The following is a 20248-nucleotide window of genomic DNA, read 5'->3' on the forward strand; positions in this document are numbered from 1 at the left end:
GAAAAGGTAAAAGCTGAGAAAACTTTGCTAATGAACATAACTGATTATGTATTTCTGGTCTTGTTCTCCAAGTTCAAAGGTACAAAACACATTTACATCAAGTGTGTTTATTTTTCATTTTAATCAAAACAAAATGGTCTAACAAGATGAAATTTGGTTACTGACTTCTATCACACAACAGGATAGATCTCCAAACCATTTTGTTAATGGAGAAATGATACTCTGATGGTTGGCCTCATCTATCATTCTGACCTGTTTAACATTTGGATAATATCACAAATGAGCGAACATTTTTCAATATCCTCTTTTAATTTTTTTTTTTGCTGCATTTTACGCATTTCATAACCTGGAGTTACGTCATTTATATGAAATAAGCCTGCTGAAACCATTCGAGGACTTGAAACTTTTCTGGGGTAGTTTTCTCGTCTTTTGTTAACCTCTGGTGCAGTGTATGGTCTTGCAGAACGTTTTGTACGATTACGGTTATCATCTGGGCTCTTTCCTAAAAGCCTTGTTCTTGATTTTATTTTTGTAAGATGATCACATGAGGTCACATTTAAATCCTCGAATTTATCCGAACAGTCCTAAATATTGAAAGATCAAATTGGTAAGTTAAGTTTCTTAAAGGTACATTGTAAATTTATAAAAACTAAAATTTGTAATAGCAACAGTTAGATAAAGAATGAAAGCATCGAATGTTTCTTAGGCAGTCCCCAAATTTAAACTGTATACCTAATGCTTCCCTAGATACTACCTTAAAAACCATGCTTTTAAAAAATTTTATTGTCTCAAAGCATGTTAGTTCAAAAGAGATGGAAGCTATGAAGCTGGAAACCAAAAAACAAGGGCATTGTCCTTGGGCCAGACTCTACCAAAAGCTGGCCAGCCTACTTTGTAATTCCTCTCCACCTAACCCCAAACATCTCTCACCTAACCCCAAATATAAATTATGAACTCCTATATTAATTATGAACTCCTTTTTTAATCACCCAAACTTTGATATTTCATCCTTTAAAAATTAACAAGTATCATGTGTATGTATGTGTGTGTATATATATATATATAGAGAGAGAGAGAGAGAACACAGCATCTAAGAATGTGGTTGTAATGTTTACATTAAAAATAATAATTTTTATGTATACACTAGAGTAAACCAGTAAAACATTCAGAAAAATAATTGGAAGGATATACACCAAAATAACAAAAAATATTCTCATTTTCAAATTTTCTATAATATGGCTATATTTTATAAATACAATAATCTCCAAGTACCCCTAAAAGGGTCTGAATCAATTAGACATCCTCAAATCAGTGTAAACTAATTTCTTCAGTAGTTTGAGCAGTTTATCCCTTAACACTTGCAAAAATAGTCACATCAAGGGAATGGGCTGCTTTGATTTGGAGACAAGATAGGAACAGATTAATACAATTGGGGGTATTAGGGAACACTGGGCAGGACTAATCATTAGGGCAGCCAGAAAAGTATTTCCAAAAGTATTTCCAAAAAGTATAAAATGTGTAAGGACAAATTCTACTTATTTTACATTTTTGCCTGGGTTTTGAGAAGGCAAGGAAATATTCTTCCTCTTCCCTCTTACGTACATGGAACAAACAGGTGAGCCACATTAAGAGAATTTCTGCCGTGTTAGTGAGTAATACATAATTTTTCTTCACAGCTAATATAAGTGGCCAGTGGAAGGGCATGGAGACTCACACTTTTCTGGGTGCTCCCACACTCAATTTCTCTCTTTTGTGTTTTGATTCCTTTGGGAGATTTCTAGATTTTAGAAAATCTAATAGTGAGTCTGATTGTTTGACAAACACCCTCTTACCACTCAATTCACTGTTGTCAACTTTATTAGAGAGAAAAGTTTAGTAACAGTTGACTAACAGAGGGAAATAAGGAGAACCTATCTCTCTTGCCCATTTTTGGGATAAGGGTTCTGAGATCCCATGTGATCTTTTACCATTTAACATAAATGCAATTTCTCCAAGATTCATAAACGAAACTTTCTTGTGTTTCTGTTAAATGGTATGATTTTTTTAACAAATGGATATTTATTTTGCTTTTATTTGAAAAGCAATGTTAAAGATTCCATTTGTCTAAATGAACTTTAGAAAGTCCTTGGTAAAAACTATCAACCCATTGTCTACTGTTTTTTTCCTAGTGTGTATACACGTGTATGGATACACACACACTTGCTCAACACAAAATTACTGAAGTTAGACAGGAAAACTCCAAAATTGAGAGTATAAACTATACTGATATTTATACTCTGCCACTATGTAGTTAATACAATATTTATCCATATAGTGTATGTAACATATAGTTATATAATATTTACCCTGCCATTATAAAATAGCTGATAATTTGCTTTACTGTGGAAAACAAATTCAAAGCAACTATTCTGAAATTAGATTTATTTTCTCATTCAAGGTAGAATTATACAACACCAAATTATCAATTTAATAGCAGATTCAGAACTCACAAGTTTTCTCAATTACAGGCCATGCCTCCTATGCATACTAATAAACAAAACCAGAAATTCAAAAAATTAAAACAAGTCCCTTCCATTCCTAGGTTCTAACTTTGCTTTAGAATGCTTTGTATTCTAGAAAGTCAGCAGCATATTTACCTTTCTAATTGTTTTATGTTAATAGTAAAAACTAGATTTGAATTCCCAAGTTTCTTAGCACATGATACGTAGTGGTGAAAGAAAACTAGAAGTTAAAATTTTCAAATTCATAATCCAATAGATGATAAATTTTACATATCCCTAATTTTTAGCAGAATAGCCGGCACATAGTAGGAGCTTTGTATTCATTTAATAAAGCAAAGATAATTCAGCTGTGTGAAAAAAAGTCTATATTTATAGTTATATCTCCATGAAAAGAAAATCCCAGCTACGTTTCCACAGAACATGGCTACTGCCAGTGGTTGTAAAAGTTGTGTCTCACAACAGCCTCTAGCTAAGTTTACTCAGAGCTAAAATCCAGCCATTTTACCATAGGAAGGGCTGTGCGCTCTGGCCAGTCTGTCACTTTTTGTAATTCATGACCCAGAAAGGGTGTACTAAGTGCGTTAACATTCTTCCCCCCTCTATTTCGTCATGATATTTTAAATCAGATGAAGTGATATTTAAATTTCAGGAGAATTTTTTAATTTGGAGGTCTGTATTCCTTGGGAACAATTAAGGTCACACACACTTGCATGCAGACATAATACACCCTAAAGTAAATTATTTACAGAACTTTGCCAAATACAGAAGTAGAACATTTAGAAAAACATTATTACATGTATAGTTTTTCTTGCAGTCCAGTGAGGCAATGTCTTTGGGACCGATTTCTTTAGATGAATTTTTGTCGCAGGCAGCGTGCTTGGTAGTATCTTAGCTATCTTGTTAAATGACTTTTTTGGTTTGGCAACATGGACTCTTTCTTTTTGGACCTTGGGTTTTGGATTTTCTCTCTTCAGTACTTCAGGGAAGAGGAATGATTTGAGGTTTTTCTTATCTTCCACAGCTTTATATTTGAACAATTGTGATTCAGAGCATTTGGCATATTTTTCATTGAAAATTTCGTTTGGTTTTATATAAAGAGTTTGTATTTCTTGTTTATATGGCGCAAATGTTACTAGATGTTTTTTATTATTGTTGTTACATCCTTTCAATCTCTGACAATACTGGTCTTCAAATTTTGATTTCTCCCCAGTCTCTGAATTAAAGTGAGTTAAAGTATTAGTCTGACAAGAAGGCAGAGTGAGTCTGTTTAAGGATTCTTCGTCTTCCCTTGGCATTTTGCAAAGAGGGATTCTTGGATACGATGACAACATTGTATCAGGTTTTTCCTCACCAGTTGATTTACAGATGTTACTATGATCCTTTTTTTCAAGTGGCTTCAGTGTCCTTTCGAAGCTAACTTTTGATTGGGTTGTTTTTGATTTACTACCCCAATTATATGGGTCTTGAATCTCTGTTATACTAATACAATTTTCTGCTTGAGGAAGCTGCAAGAAACCATGTTCTTTCCTTTGTTTCTTACACAGTGTATCTGTAGGCCTTTCTGATGATTTATTTAATGGAATGGCCTGGATAGTTTTGTTGGAAATGGATTGTATTCTTATATAACTTACTGTTTTAGCTTCTTCTTTAGGTCGATAACTTTTCTGTTCCTTAATTATTAATGAATTGTCTTTTAAACTGTGTAAAGGAAAATATTCTTTTTCTTCCTCTTTGATCACTTTTGTTTCTTTCAATTTACTCTCAGGAGCCTTTTGTGAGGCAGTTTCTTGATCAGTTTTTGGATATTTGTTTTGGTGTGCTGAATGGTCCTCTATGGAGTGATTTTCATCTTTAAAAGGTGAATCTATCTTTACATATTTTAATGGTGTACAATTCGAATTAAGCAAATTTATATGCTGATCAACCCCCTTTAATTGCCTTTCTGTCATTAGTCCCGATTTTGTAAGTTTTTCTATAAAAAGGCTCTGGAGGTGTTTACTCAACTCATCTTTCAGACTTAACAATTCATTTTCTGATAAAGTTAACAGATAGTTTTGTAGAGGTTTACTTAAAGGATATTTCATGTTTATCTCAAGCCTTCTACCAACCCCCCCCTTTGAATTATCTTGTCCTAACTCGTGAAGAGACACTGAGGCACTTTTAGATTTTAGAGAAGATATGCTTGAATGTATAGTCTCAGATTCTTTCTCATTAAATAAATTGCTTTCTGAAAGGTTTTTTAGAAAATAGCTTTGGAGAATTTCATTTAAAAAAGATCTTAGCTTTATTTCTAAATGTTTATCTATGAAATTATGATTAAAATTATTTACAAAAGACATGATTTCTTTCACAGTTTCTGAATATTTCTCCTGAAAAATGTTTTGTCCTTTTGGTTCTGCTTTCTCATTCATTAAATACAAATTTTGATAGATTTTTGGTAAGTCTTCCCTAGCAATATGTCCTGATTCTGAAAGCCTTTCTACAAGGTAATGCTGAATTTGTTTACTTAACTCGGATTTTAAATTTTTCACTTCTGACTCTGAGAGTTCTTCTAGAAACCCACGCAGCTTTGGACCCAAAATAGATGTTCTGTCTAGTTTGTCTGTTTCATCAATATTTTCTGGGATTTCTTCAAGATGTTCTGTAACATCTGGAAAAGACTGTTGAATTAGTTTTTCTAATTCTTTTTCTGGTTGTTTTATTCTTTCAGACTGATTATATTCGAAAAAACTATTAATGACATTTTTTAAAAAGGATTTTAACATCGTTTCATCTGACAGTTTACTACCCATTAATGAGTTAGCTAAATTTCCTAAAGTAGAATTTAGATCATTTTCTTCTCTATCAAGCCACTGACTACGACTTGGCAAACTTGTTTCTTTTTCTGATGTCGAATGATATCTTGAATCCTGTGGAGGTATGTTTTGGCTCTCCTCTGGAAGTTCAACTATATTAACAGAAGAAGAGGTATCTTTGGAAATGATGGGTATAGTCTGCTCTGAAAGAAGTTCTGTTTTGATTTCTGGATAATCTTTTGTAAAATTCTTTAGCTTTTCTTCTGGAATGGCTATCTCTGTACTCAGCAAAGTACTCTTCCCTTTTTCTTCATCTAATTCTATCACTTTGATGATCCCAGATTCTAAAAGAGTATTTACAGGAAATGCTTGTATTATCTGACTTATAACAGACTGGGCATGTGGCAATTCTATTTCATCATCAGTATTTTCATTGTAAATTGGAGAATGTGAAGATGAACTTCTCCCCAGAGGTGTGGATGATTGAGCTGTCTCCAATGTTAAGAAGTTTGGTGCAGTGAATATTTGGTTTATAAAACATTCATGTACATTGCCACTTAAACCTGATTTGGGGCTAGATGTTTCACTTATTAAATGTTTCTTTTTGAAACTACTCTTTTTTTTCACTGGAAAATCTATCATATCAGCCTCTGAGTGTTTTTCAGAGACACGTTCTTCTAGAGATTTTTCTGGTCCACCTTCTGGAAGTGAACCTGCAGGAATATTTTTAATTAATTGACTTAAAAGAACCTTTGAATTTAAAATGTCCTTTTCTGAAATCTGGCTGTTTAAATCTTGAGTTCTGTCCAATGCCCTGTCTTCCCTGCTATTTGATGGTTTATCATGAATGCTTAGAAGTGGAGAATTACTTTTCTTTCTTGCTTCAGTGTTCTTACCAAGTTCTGGTTTAGAAAATAATTTGTCTGAAAGGTCTTGCAGATTTTTACTTAAAATTGACTTGAGTAGCATTGATTGTTTTAGATTTTCTATATGGGAGGTAAGACTTAATGACTTTGAAAGACGACATGTATATCCATTTCCGGCCACTGATGACTCTCCTTTGAAACATGGCAAAGCTATATTTGGTAGAGTTTCTTTTACTTTATTCTTAGAACCTAAAATCTTTGTTGTGTTGTTAGCAGGATCATGAGTTAATTTATTCTTCATGTCCAAAGCTTTTACTGTGTTGATAGTAGGATCCTGGGCTAACTCAATCTTAGTTTCTGAAGCCTTTTCAGTGTTGACAGTGGGATCATGAGCTAAATTATTTTTAGTGTCCAAAAACATCTTTCCTGTGACGCTATTAGGGTCACAGCCCCAGGTTTTATAAGTAGTAGGTCCTGCAATTTTTGAACGTGATGGATAAGGAGGATCTTGGTCTTCATGTTCTATAACCTCTGTACTTAAAATGTTTCTGTATTTGTATATATCTTGGTCTGTCTTTATTCTGACTGACATTTTTTGGTTTATATTCCTTAGAAAAGGATCAAAACCGTCCTTGTTGAATTTCTGAAATTGCAATATTAAAAAAAGGTAAGACATTCTTGTAGTATTGACTTTGAATTAATAATAAATTGTCTAGTTAATTTTCTTTGAGCAATCTGTCTATTTATGCTCCTACCGTCCACAAAGGGAGAAAGCCAACTTATCCCTCTACATATTTACCATGTTAGTAGCAATGCAGAATTTTTTAAATTAGGCAAACAAAGGATATCCTATGAAAAGTATCATAAATATTCTCTAAACTCTGACTCAGGGGCATATATCATCTGCTATTAAGTCTGAGAGTTTCAACCATGGTAATGAACTCCGCCCAGGCCTTAACATGTCACAGTAGAATCCTGCTTTCTGATGCAAACTGTATAATGTCTCAGAAATAGTTAAGGGAGAACAGTATTAAACACTTGGGACTATGGTGAAATTTCACTGTAATATTGATAGACAGTTTTGTAGCTCTGAGATCAGACTATTCTATCATTGAATCAGCCATCAAAATGAAGTTTCTTATTTAAACCCTTTGATCATAGAAATCCTGATTATCCAACTGAAAAAGAAAAATGTGGAAAAATCAGCTCACTATTTGTTTTATTTTATTTCACCTTAGTAGTTCAAAGTTCATTATAATGGATACAACTAATTATAACTGGTTTGCAAATTCTGGTGGATCCCCAGGGGACAGATTAAGAATTTCCTGGTTTTTTTTTTGAGAAATATAGTTTCTCAACTTCTGTTTCCAGGTTGAGATTCATTATGTTGGAAATGGACCTAGACATATGTATTTTTTTTTTAAGATAGGGAGCTGTTTCTAATGAGTCACCTGTTTCAGAATATTAAATTACATAAAGTATTGAAGAAACCTAGTAATTAAATATAACTGACATTGGGATCAGATAACACAGGACTCACCTGAAATTTTGGTTTGAATTCTATATATTCTGGTCTGAAAGATGGTGAATTATTTTCTTTTGGTGAAAAAGCCACCTTATAAAAAAAGAAGTTTTAATTTTAGACTACTTATAATGCAACAATATTTCCCAAGATTTTATTCTTTCAATAAAAATGTTAAATCCTAAATAAAATATTTTTCTCATAACTATTATACTTTGCCAATTATCAAAGAAATATGTGGATACATATGTATGTGTGTATAGATATACATATATATATATATAAATAGCTTCCTAGGTATTTCAATATTCACCCTATTGAATTTGTAATGTCAAAATAATACATAGCAACTTCAAGTAGAAAGAAAAAAGCAGGCGTGAAATAGAATTATCAGAACAAATGTAATCTGACCTTAAAAGGTTGTAAAATGCTTTTAGATGATAAATGACAGGTGATATTATATTGAAATAGCATTTTCAATGATTGCAAACCTGACATTGTTAAATGATACTTTAAACTTCCTGGCTGAGTGCGTGGCTCCTGCCTATAATCCTAGCACTTTGGGAGGCTGAGATGGGAGGATTGTTTGAGGCCAGGAGTTCAAGACCACCGTGGGCAGGAGTGAGACCTTGTCTCTACAAAAAATAAAAAATTAGCTGGGTGTTGTGGCAGGCACCTGCAGTCCCAGTTACTTGAAAGGCTGAGGCAGTAGGATTGCTTGAGCCCAGGAGTTTGAGGTTGCAGTGAGCTATGATGATGCCACTGATCTCTAGCCTGGGTGACCAAACAAGACCCTGCCTCCAAAAACAAGAAAAGGCTTTAAAAAATTGATGCTAAATCAAGATATATAGGAACAATTATAGAATCACAGATTCACTGAATTTTTAGAAATGATCCAGTCTTAGTTCTTAATTTATGCAAGCTGAAATTCCTTGCCCCAAGTAACCTAGCCTAAATCCTAGGTGTCCTAAGTTTTCATCAGATGCTCATTCCACCACACACAATCCAGATTGCAGTAAGGGAGACTGAGTGGCTTTAAAAGCATCATAATGTGCATTCACATTACCAACTCACACAGAGAAAACGCGACATCATCTCTTTATACAACACTCAGTACTTCAAACCATTTTCCTATACATTTATGTCCTTTAGTCTGTAGAGGGTCTATTGCATATAAAATTAATTAAAATAACAACTTAATAAGTGATATTTTTAACAGAGATACTTTTTTTTTTTTTGTAGAGACAGAGTCTCACTGTACTGCCCTCGGGCAGAGTGCCGTGGCATCACACGGCTCACAGCAACCTCTAACTCTTGGGCTTACGCGATTCTCTTGCCTCAGCCTCCCGAGCAGCTGGGACTACAGGCGTCCGCCACAACGCCCGGCTATTTTATTTTTGTTGCAGTTTGGCCGGGGCTGGGTTTGAACCCGCCACCCTCGGCATATGGGGCCGGCGCCCTACTCACTGAGCCAGAGGCGCCGCCCGATACTTTTTTTTTTGAGACAGAGCCTCAAGCTGTTGCCCTGCATAGAGTGCTGTGGCATCACAGCTCACAGCAACCTCCAACTCCTGGGCTCAAGTGATTCTCCTGCCCTGGCCTCCCAAGTAGCTGGGACTACAGGCGCCTGCCACAATGCCTGGCTATTTTTTTGGTTGCAGCCGTCATTGTTGTTTGGCGGGCCCAGGCTGGATTCCAACCCACCCGGGGTTGTATACAGCTCAGGTGTATGTGGCTGGCGCCTTAGCCGCTTGAGCCACAGGCGCCAAGCCAGAGATACTTTTGGATTATTTTAAGGTTTCACTGTTACTAAGCAGTTAACAACGTGACGCTAATTCCTAAATCTTCAGTATCTTCCTACTTTTGCTGTTGTTCATTGCCCTCACATACTGACTAAATTATCTGTGCAAATTTCTGAACATTCCCCGGTATAGATCTCTTCTTCGGCTGAGTGTGTCTAACTCTGTTCTTGAAATACACCTTGTACTTCCATACATTTTTTTTTGTTCATTTTGTTTTTCTTTGCTTGAATTTCCCCCAAATCTCCCTTAAAACCAGTTTAAATCCTAACATTGGAAAGTTCATGGCTTTAAAGAAATTAAAAAATAAAAATAAATGAAACATGTATGATAAAGAAGTAGAAGAACCAACAGTAGAAAATATGACTCCGATTTTGTAAAAAACAAAACAAATACCAGCCCCTAATATAAGCATGGAAAAATGCGTGAATGGATGCAAAATGCTACCATTATTTTCTCAAGGGAGTATTTCTGAAGGAGAAGAAGGAGGGCACTGTTAATTTTTGTTCTAAGTTTGTATAATTGATTAGATAACCATATAATACTTTTTTTAAATAAAAAGCTTCAGTATAGTTATATCGGGGGCGAGGCAGGGGGAATGCTCTAACTAGTCATCTTAGGAAGCCAGGAAAGGCACTGCAACAAACCAACACAGGAGCTTCAGGATAGTATTCAATGTGGGTTTTCTCTCCTACCTCCTAAGGTTCTAGTATATTCACAGAAAATGTTATTTCAAAAAGGAAGAACCAATGTCTATACTGGAAATCAGTAAATAAGATCAGTAATCTGAGATCCCAGGATCCAGAAAGTTCAAGAACATTCAGAAACTATGAAGCAGAAAGAATTGACTGAATGGAAAAACCCAATCAGGAAAACTAGCTTTAAACATCAGAAATTAGGTGGGCCTGAGAAGCAATAAATTCAAAGTTGGTACATGTAAAGAGAATCTTATCATGGGGTAATTTTCATACTTTTTAGTTAAAAGAGATGCATTTGAAGAGCTAAGTCACTTGGGCCCTTCTTCATTACCACTCTTTCTCTGTGCACATGAAGCATACACCACTTGTGTTTCCCCAATGACTCCCCCAAACACCAAAAAAACTGTTCTCTAAGGAGACCCTGGCATCTGCCTGGGTAGAGATCTCAAACAAGTTTCAGGCCTTGACGGAGAAGCATAGTAGAGCTTGTTGAAACTCACACATCTACATCAGATAATGGAAGGAGGATAAAAAGAAAGGAAAGGACGTTCCAACCAGAAACATGCTGGTTCTTTAAAAATGTATGGTCAACCATCTTGACTGCCCCTTTCCATCCCCATACACCCTCTTCCATCTCCACACACCCTCCAGGGAAGCCTGGTACTTACACAGAACATATCTATACAATCAACATACTCCTCCATTTACAAACATAAAATTAACAAAATTCACCAGATATATCAGGAAAGTCAATGCATGTAAGTGAAGAATCAAGAAGAACTAACAGAACGGTAAAAGACTGAAACTGGACCTGCCCCTCCAACCCCTTACAAAAATTGATTCACAATGGATAAAAATTTTAATCTAAGATACGAAATGATAAAAATCCTAGAAGAAAGTGTTGGAAAAACACTTAGCGATATTAGCCTGGGAAAGGTTTTATGAAGAAGACTCCATTGGCAATTGCAACATCAACAAAAATAAATAAATGGGACTTAAGTAAGCTAAAAAGCTTCTGCACAGCCAAAGATAACAATTAAAGCAAATAGACACCTGGCGGTGCCTATAGCACAGTGGGTAGGGCGCCAGCCACAAACACCGAGGCTGGCGGGTTCAAATCCAGCCTAGGCCAGCTAAAACAACAATGACAACTGCAACAACAACAACAAAAATAGCTGGGCATTGTGGCAAGTGCCTATAATCCCAGCTACTTGGGAGGCGGAGGTAGGAGATTCATTTAAGCCCAAGAGTTGGAAGTTGCTGTGAGCTGTGATGCTATGACACTCTACCCAGGGCAACAGCTTGAGACTCTGTCTCAAAAAAAAAAAAAAGAAGAAGAAAAGCAAATAGACACCTTTCAGAATGGGAAAGATATTTGCATGTTACTAATTTGACAAAGGCTTGATAACCAGAATGTATACAGAACTCAAATTAATCAACAAAAGAAAGAGCAGGTGGATCACCTGAGTTCATGAGTTCAAGACCGGACTGAGCCAGAGCGAGACCCCGTCTCTAAAAATAGCCAGGCATTGTGGCAGGCACCTGTAGTCCCAGCTACTTGGGAGGGTGAGGCAAAGGGATCACTTGAGCCCAAGAATTTGAGGCTGCTGTGAGCTATGACGCTGCAGCACTGTACCAAGGGTGACAAAATGAGACTCTGTCTCAAAGACAAACAAACAAAATTACCCAAACTACCTTGAGATATTGCCTAACCCCAGTGAAAATAGTCCACATCACAAAGTCCCAAAGTTGCAGATTGCTGGCACAAATGTGAAGGAAAGGGAACACTTTTACATTATTGGTGGGATGGCAAACTAATAGAGCCTTTATGGAAAAAAGTATGGAGAATCCTCAAAGAACTCAACATAGACCTTCTATTTGATCCCACAATCCCATTACTAGGTATCTACCCAGAAGAAAAAAAAAATCATTTTACCATAAGGACATTTGCACTAAAATGTTTATCACAGCTCAATTCACAATCGCTAAGTGTCCATCAATCCAAGAATGGATTAATAAACTGTGGTATATGTCTACCATGGAATACTATTCAGCCAATAAAAAAGTTGGAAACTTTACATCTTTTGTATTACCCTAGATGGAGTTGGAAAACATTCTCCTCAGTAAAGTATCACAAGAATGGAAAAGCAAGTATCCAGTGTACTCAATACTAATTTGAAACCAGTAAATGAACAAATACACATCCGCACGAGACAGAAACACAATTAAATTCAAGTGGGGGGAAGGGAGGCGTAAGGAGGGAGTAGAGGGAAGAAGGGAGGGAGACTGGCGTGCTCTCATCTAATAGGCACGATGTGAGGGCACAGGGCACACGTCCTGGGTGAGGTGCACAACTACAACAGGGACTTTTCCTAACAAACAACGTAATCCAGTGGTTTGTTAACCCTCATACTAAACTGTACATCTAAGTGTTAGTTTACAGTTGCCCTCTCCTTCCTTCATTCCTTATTCCAGTAATGGGTTAATCTAAGTGTTAGTTTACAGTTGCCCTCTCCTTCCTTCATTCCTTATTCCAGTTACATATGATCTACCCTCACATGTAATATATACATTTAACTTTAAAGATATCCATCCATTTTACAATGTTAGCTTTAGAAAAAATATACTTAATGAAAAACAAAAAAAGCGTATTGGCGCATTTAACTCAGAGCTTTGAGAGACAAGCATTCTCTCTTCATTTGGTAGGAAAATAAAGACCTCCTTTCTTAATATTCTTAAATTCGATGGTCATCCTTACAGCCACAGAGGCACAGTGTCAAGATTGCTACCACACTAGGGAATGGAGTTCGGGCAGAGATGAAATCCTCAGGAAGGAGTGCTAATGACAAAATATGTTTACTATGTGGAAAATTTAATAACTGTCATTGAGAAAATTATAAATTTCAGCAAAGATATTGGTAGATTTTTAAGTCATGCCAAAATAAAGGAAACAGAAAAAGCACATACTAGGAAAGAATGTATTAAAAACATCTAGGAGAATACGGACATCGTCTTGGGGAGAAGAGGACCTTTTACATAAGATATAAACCAATAGCGACAAAGGACAAGGTGCAACATTAAACCACATTAACATTTAAAATGTCTATGACACCAAATAAAAAACAGCATAAGCAGCAAATTATAATCTAAAATATATATAGCATCCTCACATATAAATAAGGAAACATACAACCCATTTATAAATGTTATAAACAACAGAAATACAAATGGATAAGAAACACATGAAAATTGTTTGTTCTCCTTAATAATTAGCAAAATGCAAATTAAAATATCAGTGGATTATTATTTTTACGCATCAAATTAACAAAAAGTAAAATGCAGGTATGGGATAATGGGTAGTTTTCTACATTTGGATGCAAATGCAAATTAGTAAGTATTTATCAACATTAAATATACACAGGTGAATAAAGATAATACTTACCATTTAGCAAGTGCCTATTATGTTCCAGGCCCTTTAAAATTCTTTGAAATAGGTGATAGCATACTCATTTTGCAGGTGAGAAAACTGAAACTCAGATGTAAATTGCCCAAAGTTATATGACTATGGTGGTGGAAGAATCTGGATTTGAACCTAGATATTTCTGCCTGTAAAATCCAAGCTCTTTTTACTATATCATACTAGTACTTTTACCACCACCAAATACTGCCTTTCATTGGTGGGTAAAATTAAATTCCCCATCCCTCCCCACTTTTCTTGCATCCTGACTTTTAGAGAAATGATTTAGGATCTAATCAATGTCAGGATTGTAATAGAAGCTAATTTAGCTACATCTTGACAATCTTAATTTATGAAGGGGCTCTAAAAATGTGAAGGAACTATTGAAAGACTGTCACCTGAATCAGCTATGAGTTGAAAGAGAAGTTACCAGTTCTTTCCAATTCAGATTAGTACTCCCGATGTTTGCCTTAAAATATTGCATTTCTTTAACACACTGTCTACCTTGGTTCATAAAAAACTCTTCTTTCAACTTCAAACAACTCCAGAGTTTATTTTCCCATAGAATTCTGAAGATCTTGTGACTTGCTTATGAAGCAATTAGCTTAGACTTTTGGAATTTGTTCTAGAACTCTGAGATATCTTCAGTTTATAAGCCTGTTGCCCTAGGCAATAGATTCTTTAAGTATTCTAAGTTTGTTGATTGTATAGACTGTAATTTATCTTGTTCAATTTAATTTCATCATATTTGCTGTGTCTGACTACCACTTGTAAGGAAAATCTTGAAAGTAAGTTACCTTTTTTCTTAAAAAATTATATTTAAATATAAAACTTTTATTTGAAATGACTATAGATTCACATGCAGTTGTAAAAAATAACAAAAGAACCCATAAACTCTTTTCTTTTTCCTTTTTTTTTTTTCCTTAGAGATAGGAACTTGCTCTATTTATTGCCCCAGGCTTAAGTGCAGGGGTGTGATCATAACTCACTGTAACCTTTAACTCCTGGGCTCAAGCGATCCTCCTGTCTCAGTCTCTAAAAGAACTGGGATTGTAGGTGTGAGCCACCATGCCTGGCTCCCATTTTTTTAATTTAGTTTACCTTGATAGTAATATCTTGTAAAACTGTAGAATAATTTCACAACTATGGTATTGACAGTATATAGTTAAGATATGGAACATTTCCACAAGGATTCCTAATTCATAGTCACACCCATTTCCTTCCTGTTCCCTTCTCCTACTTAATGCACTAATGATCTGTTCTTCATTTTTACAATTTTGCCATCTCAAAAATGCTGTATAAATGGCATCATATAGTGTATTAACATTTGGGATTGTCTTTTCTTCACTTGGCATAATTCTCTAAAAATTCATCCAGATTGTTGTATGTATCAACAGTCCGTTCCTTTTTATTTCTGAGTATTATTCCTAAGTAACTAATCACCAGTTGAAAGTCATCTGTGTTGTTTCCAGTTTGGAAATATTATGCATAAGGCTGCTATGAACATTTGTGTATGGGTATGTTTTTGTGAACATGTAAGTCTTAATTTCTCTGGGACAAATGCCCAAGAGTGCAATTGCTGGGTCATATGGCAGTTATATATTTAATATTTAAAAAAATTGCCAAACAGTTGTTAGGAGAGACTGTAAAATTTTAAATTTTCACCAGCAATTCTTTCACATTTCGGCAGTATTGAGTTTCCTTCTGTTTTTCATTTTGGGTATGAGACGTAGGTCAAGGTTCATTTTTTTGTCCATGGAGGTCCAATTGCTCCAGCACCAGCTGTTGAAAAGACTGTATTTCCTCCACTGAATTGCTTTTGTACCAGTGTCAAAAATCAACTGGGTATATTTTTGTGGACTTATTTCTGGAAAGTCTATTCTCTCTCCTCACTCTATTGAGTCTCAACTACTCAGTACCAACACTCTCCTGAGTCTTGATTACTTAATATAAAGTAACACGATTCCTGCTGCTTCATTCTTTCTTTATGACTATTTTTGCTATTGGATGATCTGTGCCTTTCTACATACAGATTTTGGAGTGATCTTGCCTATGTCCACAAAAAGCTGTAATATACATAGAAATTGCATTAAATTTACATATCAATTTGAGGATAATGAATATCTTTGTTATGTTTAATGTTCTAGTCTAAAAACATGGTACACCTCTCCATTTGTTTATGTCTTTGATTTCTTTCATAAGAATTTTATAATATTTTTCATACAGATTCTGTACGTTTGTTAGATTTACTATGTGTAAGTAATTTCCTTTGAATTATTTTAAATGTTATTGTATTTTAAATTTTTATCTCCACACGATCATTGTTAGTATGTAGAAATGCTACTGATTTTTGCATATTGAATTTGTATCCTTCAATCTTGCTGAACTTCCTTATAAGTTCTAGTGTTTTTGTAGACTTGTTGATGTTTTCTGCATAGACAATTATGGCATTGGAAAATAGAGACAATTTTATTTCTTCCCTTCCAATCTGTACAACTTTTATTTCTTTTCTATATTAAAAAAGAGTGGTAAGAGCATAAATCCTTGCCTTGGTTCCTGATCTTGTAGGGAAAGCATCCAGTTTTTTACCTTTAAGTATAAATGTGAGCTATGGGGTTTTTGTAGATGTTCTTTATCAAGTTGAGAAAGTTAACCTTTTATCACTAGTCTGTTGACAGTTTTTATATAATGGTTGAGTGTTGAATTTTGTGAAAAACTTTTTTTGTGTTAATTTATGTTGTCATATGATTTTATTCCTTTAGTCTGTTGATACAGTAAATTACACAGATTGATTTTCAAATATTGAATCAGCCTTGTATTCAGAATAAATCTCATTTGGCCATAGTAAATAATAATAATAATTTTTTTTTTTAAATTGTTGGGGATTCATTGAGGGTACAATAAGCCAGGTTACACTGATTGCATTTGTTAGGTAAAGTCCCTCTTGCAATCCTGTCTTGCCCTCAGAAGGTGAGGCACACACCAAGGCCCCCCCTCCCCCCCTCCTTCCCTCTCTCTGCTCTTCCTTTCCCCACCCTCCTTCCTTCTTTCTCTCTCTGCTCTCCCATTCCCACCCCCACTGTGACCTTAATTGTCATTAATTGTCCTCATATCAAAATTGAGTACATAGGATTCATGCTTCTCCATTCTTGTGATGCTTTACTAAGAATAATGTCTTCCACGTCCATCCAGGTTAATACGAAGGATGTAAAGTCTCCATTTTTTTTAATGGCTGAATAGTATTCCATGGTATACATATACCACAGCTTGTTAATCCATTCCTGGGTTGGTGGGCATTTAGGCTGTTTCCACATTTTGGCGATTGTAAATTGAGCTGCAATAAACAGTCTAGTACAAATGTCCTTATGATAAAAGGATTTTTTTCCTTTTGGGTAGATGCCCAGTAATGGGATTTCAGGATCAAATGGGAGGTCTAGCTTGAGTGCTTTGAGGTTTCTCCATACTTCCTTCCAGAAAGGTTGTACTAATTTGCAGTCCCACCAGCAGTGTAAAAGTGTTCCCTTCTCTCCACATTCACGCCAGCATCTGCAGTTTTGAGATTTTGTGATGTGAGCCATTCTCGCTGGGGTTAGATGGTATCTCAGGGTGGTTTTGATTTGCATTTCTCTAATAGATAGGGATGATGAACATTTTTTCATGTTTGTTTGCCATTCGTCTGTCTTCTTTAGAGAAGGTTCTATCCATGTCTCTTGCCCATTGATATATGGGATTGTTGGCTTTTTTCATGTGGATTAATTTGAGTTCTCTATAGATCCTAGTTATCAAGCTTTTGTCTGATTCAAAATATGCAAATATCCTTTCCCATTGTGTAGGTTATCTACTTGCTTTGGTTGTTGTCTCCTTAGCTGTACAGAAGCTTTTCAGTTTAATGAAGTCCCATTTGTTTATTTTTGTTGTTGCAGTTGCCACAGCAGTCTTCTTCATGAAGTCTTTCCCGAGGCCAATATCTTCCAGTGTTTTTCCTATGCTTTTGATGAGGATTTTTATTTTTTCATGCCTTAAATTTAAGTCCTTTATCCATCTTGAATCAATTTTTGTGAGTGGGGAAAGGTGTGGGTCAGTTTCAGTCTTTTACATGTGGATATCCAGTTCTCCCAACACCATTTATTGAATAGGGAGTCTTTACCCCAAGGTATGTTCTTGTTTAGTTTATCAAAGATTAGGTGGATGTAAGATATTAGTTTCATTTCCTGGTTTTCTATTCCATTCCAAGTGTCTGTGTCTCTATTTTTGTGCCAGTACCATGCTGTCTTGACCACTATGGCTTTGTAGTACAGACTAAAATCTGATGTCCCCAGCTTTATTTTTATTACTAAGAACTGCCTTAGCTATACGGTTTTTTTTCTGGTTTCATACAAAATGCAGAATCATTTTTTCCAAATTTTGAAAGTATGATGTTGGTATTTTGATAGGAATGGCATTGAATAGGTAGATTGCTTTGGGAAGTATAGACATTTTAACAATGTTGATTCTTCCCATCCATGAGCATGGTATGTTTTTCCATTTGTTAATATCCTCTGCTATTTCCTTTCTGAGGATTTCATAATTTTCTTTATAGAGGTCCTTCACCTCCTTTGTTAGGTATATTCCTAGGTATTTCATTTTCCTTGAAACTATGGTGAAGGGAGTTTTGTCCTTAATTAGCTTCTCATCTTGACTGTTATTGGTGTATACAAAGGCTACTGACTTGTGGATATTGATTTTATATCCTGAAACATTACTGTATTTTTTGATGACTTCTAGGAGTCTTGTGGTTGAGTCTTTGGGATTCTCTATGTATAAGATCATGTCATCAGCTAAGAGGGAGAGTTTGACCTCCTCTGCTCCCATTTGGATTCCCTTTATTTCCTTGTCTTGCCTAATTGTATTGGCTAGAACTTCCAGCACTATGTTGAATAGTAAAGGTGACAGAGGACAACCTTGTCTGGTTCCAGTTCTAAGAGGAAAAGCTTTCAGTTTAACTCCATTCAGTAAAATATTAGCTGTGGGTTTGTCATAGATTACTTCAATCAGTTTTAGAAATGTGCCACCTATGCCTATACTCTTCAGTGTTCTAATTAGAAAAGGATGCTGGATTTTTTCAAATGCTTTTTCTGCATCTATTGAGAGGATCATGTGATCTTTATTTTTGCCTCTGTTAGTATGGTGGATAACGTTTATAGACTTGCATATGTTAAACCAGCCTTGCATCCCTGGGATGAAGCCTACTTGATCATGATGAATGACTTTTTTGATGATAAGCTGTAATCTATTGGCTAGGATTTTGTTGAGAATTTTTGCATCTATATTCATGAGTGAGATTGGTCTGAAATTCTCCTTTTTGGTTGGGTCTTTTCCTGGTTTTGGTATCAGGGTGATGTTTACTTCATAGAACGTGTTGGGGAAGATTCCTTCTTCCTCAATTTTTTGGAATAATTTCTGCAGTACAGGAATAAGCTCTTCCTTGAAGGTTTGATAGAATTCTGGTGTGAAGCCATCTGGATCAGGGCATTTTTTGGTTGGAAGCTTTTTTATTTCTTTAATCTCAGTGCTTGAAATTGGTCTGTTCAGGAGCTCTATTTCTTCCTGGCTGAGTCTAGGGAGAGTGTGTGATTCCAAATATTGATCCATTTCCTTCACATTGTCAAATTTCTGGGCATAGAGTTTCTGGTAGTATTCAGAGATGATCTCTTATATCTCTGTGTGATCAGTTGTTTTTTCCCCTTTATCATTTCTGATTGAGGTTACTAGAGATTTTACTTTTCTATTTCTAGTTAGTCTGGCCATTTTATTTATTTTTTTTTAAAAAACCAACTCCTTGTTCATTAATTTTCTGAATGATTCTTTTGCTTTCAATTTCATTAATCTCTGACTTAATTTTGGATATTTCTTTTCTTTTGCTGGGTTTAGGCTTAGATTGTTCCAATTCTATAAGATGGCTTGTGAGTTTGTTGATGCACTCTCTTTCTCGAATGTTTTTTCAAATGTAGGCATCTAAAGCAATAAATTTTCCTCTCAAAACTGCTTTTGCAGTATCTCACAGGTTTTGGTAGCTTGTGTCTTTATTGTTGTTGTGCTCAAGGCAGTTAATGATTTCCTCTTTTATTTCTTCCTGCACCCAACTGTCATTCAACAGAAGGTTGTTTAATTTCCATGCCTTTGTGTGGGGTTCAACGTTTTTGTTGGAGTTGAGTTCCACCTTTAGTGCCTTGTGGTCTGAGAAGATACAAGGTAAAATTTCAATTCTTTTGATTCTATTGAGGTTTGGTTTGTGCCCTGGGATATGATAAATTTTGGAGAATGTTCCATGGGGCAATGAGAAGAATGTATATTCTTTATCTTTGGGATGGAGTGTTCCATATATGTCTATCAAGCACAGTTGTTCTAGGGTCTCATTTAAGTCCCTTATATCTTTGTTTAATTTCTGTTTAGAGGATCTGTCCAGCTCTGTAAGAGGAGTGTTAAAGTCCCCTGTTATTATGGTGTTATAGGATATCATATTGCTAGGATATAGGATATCATATTGCTCAGACCAAATAAGGTCTGTTTCAAGAATCTGGGAGCATTTAAATTGGGTGCATAAATATTTAGAATTGAAACGTCTTCTTAT

General features: G+C 35.4%; 1 protein-coding gene across 1 annotated transcript in view; it reads right to left on the reverse strand.

The window, feature by feature from the left end:
* Nucleotides 1–294: 294 nt before the first annotated feature.
* The window catches only part of C2CD6 (C2 calcium dependent domain containing 6), a 216480-nt gene continuing 196526 nt past the window's right edge, over nucleotides 295–20248 (reverse strand). Inside the window, 5 exon segments of the mRNA XM_053597422.1 lie at nucleotides 295–321; nucleotides 324–584; nucleotides 3296–6418; nucleotides 6527–6814; nucleotides 7706–7777. Of these exon segments, the coding sequence (XP_053453397.1) occupies nucleotides 295–321; nucleotides 324–584; nucleotides 3296–6418; nucleotides 6527–6814; nucleotides 7706–7777 (3771 nt within the window).

Source organism: Nycticebus coucang, chromosome 7 (genome assembly GCF_027406575.1).
Source record: "Nycticebus coucang isolate mNycCou1 chromosome 7, mNycCou1.pri, whole genome shotgun sequence".
Lineage (NCBI taxonomy): Eukaryota > Metazoa > Chordata > Mammalia > Primates > Lorisidae > Nycticebus > Nycticebus coucang.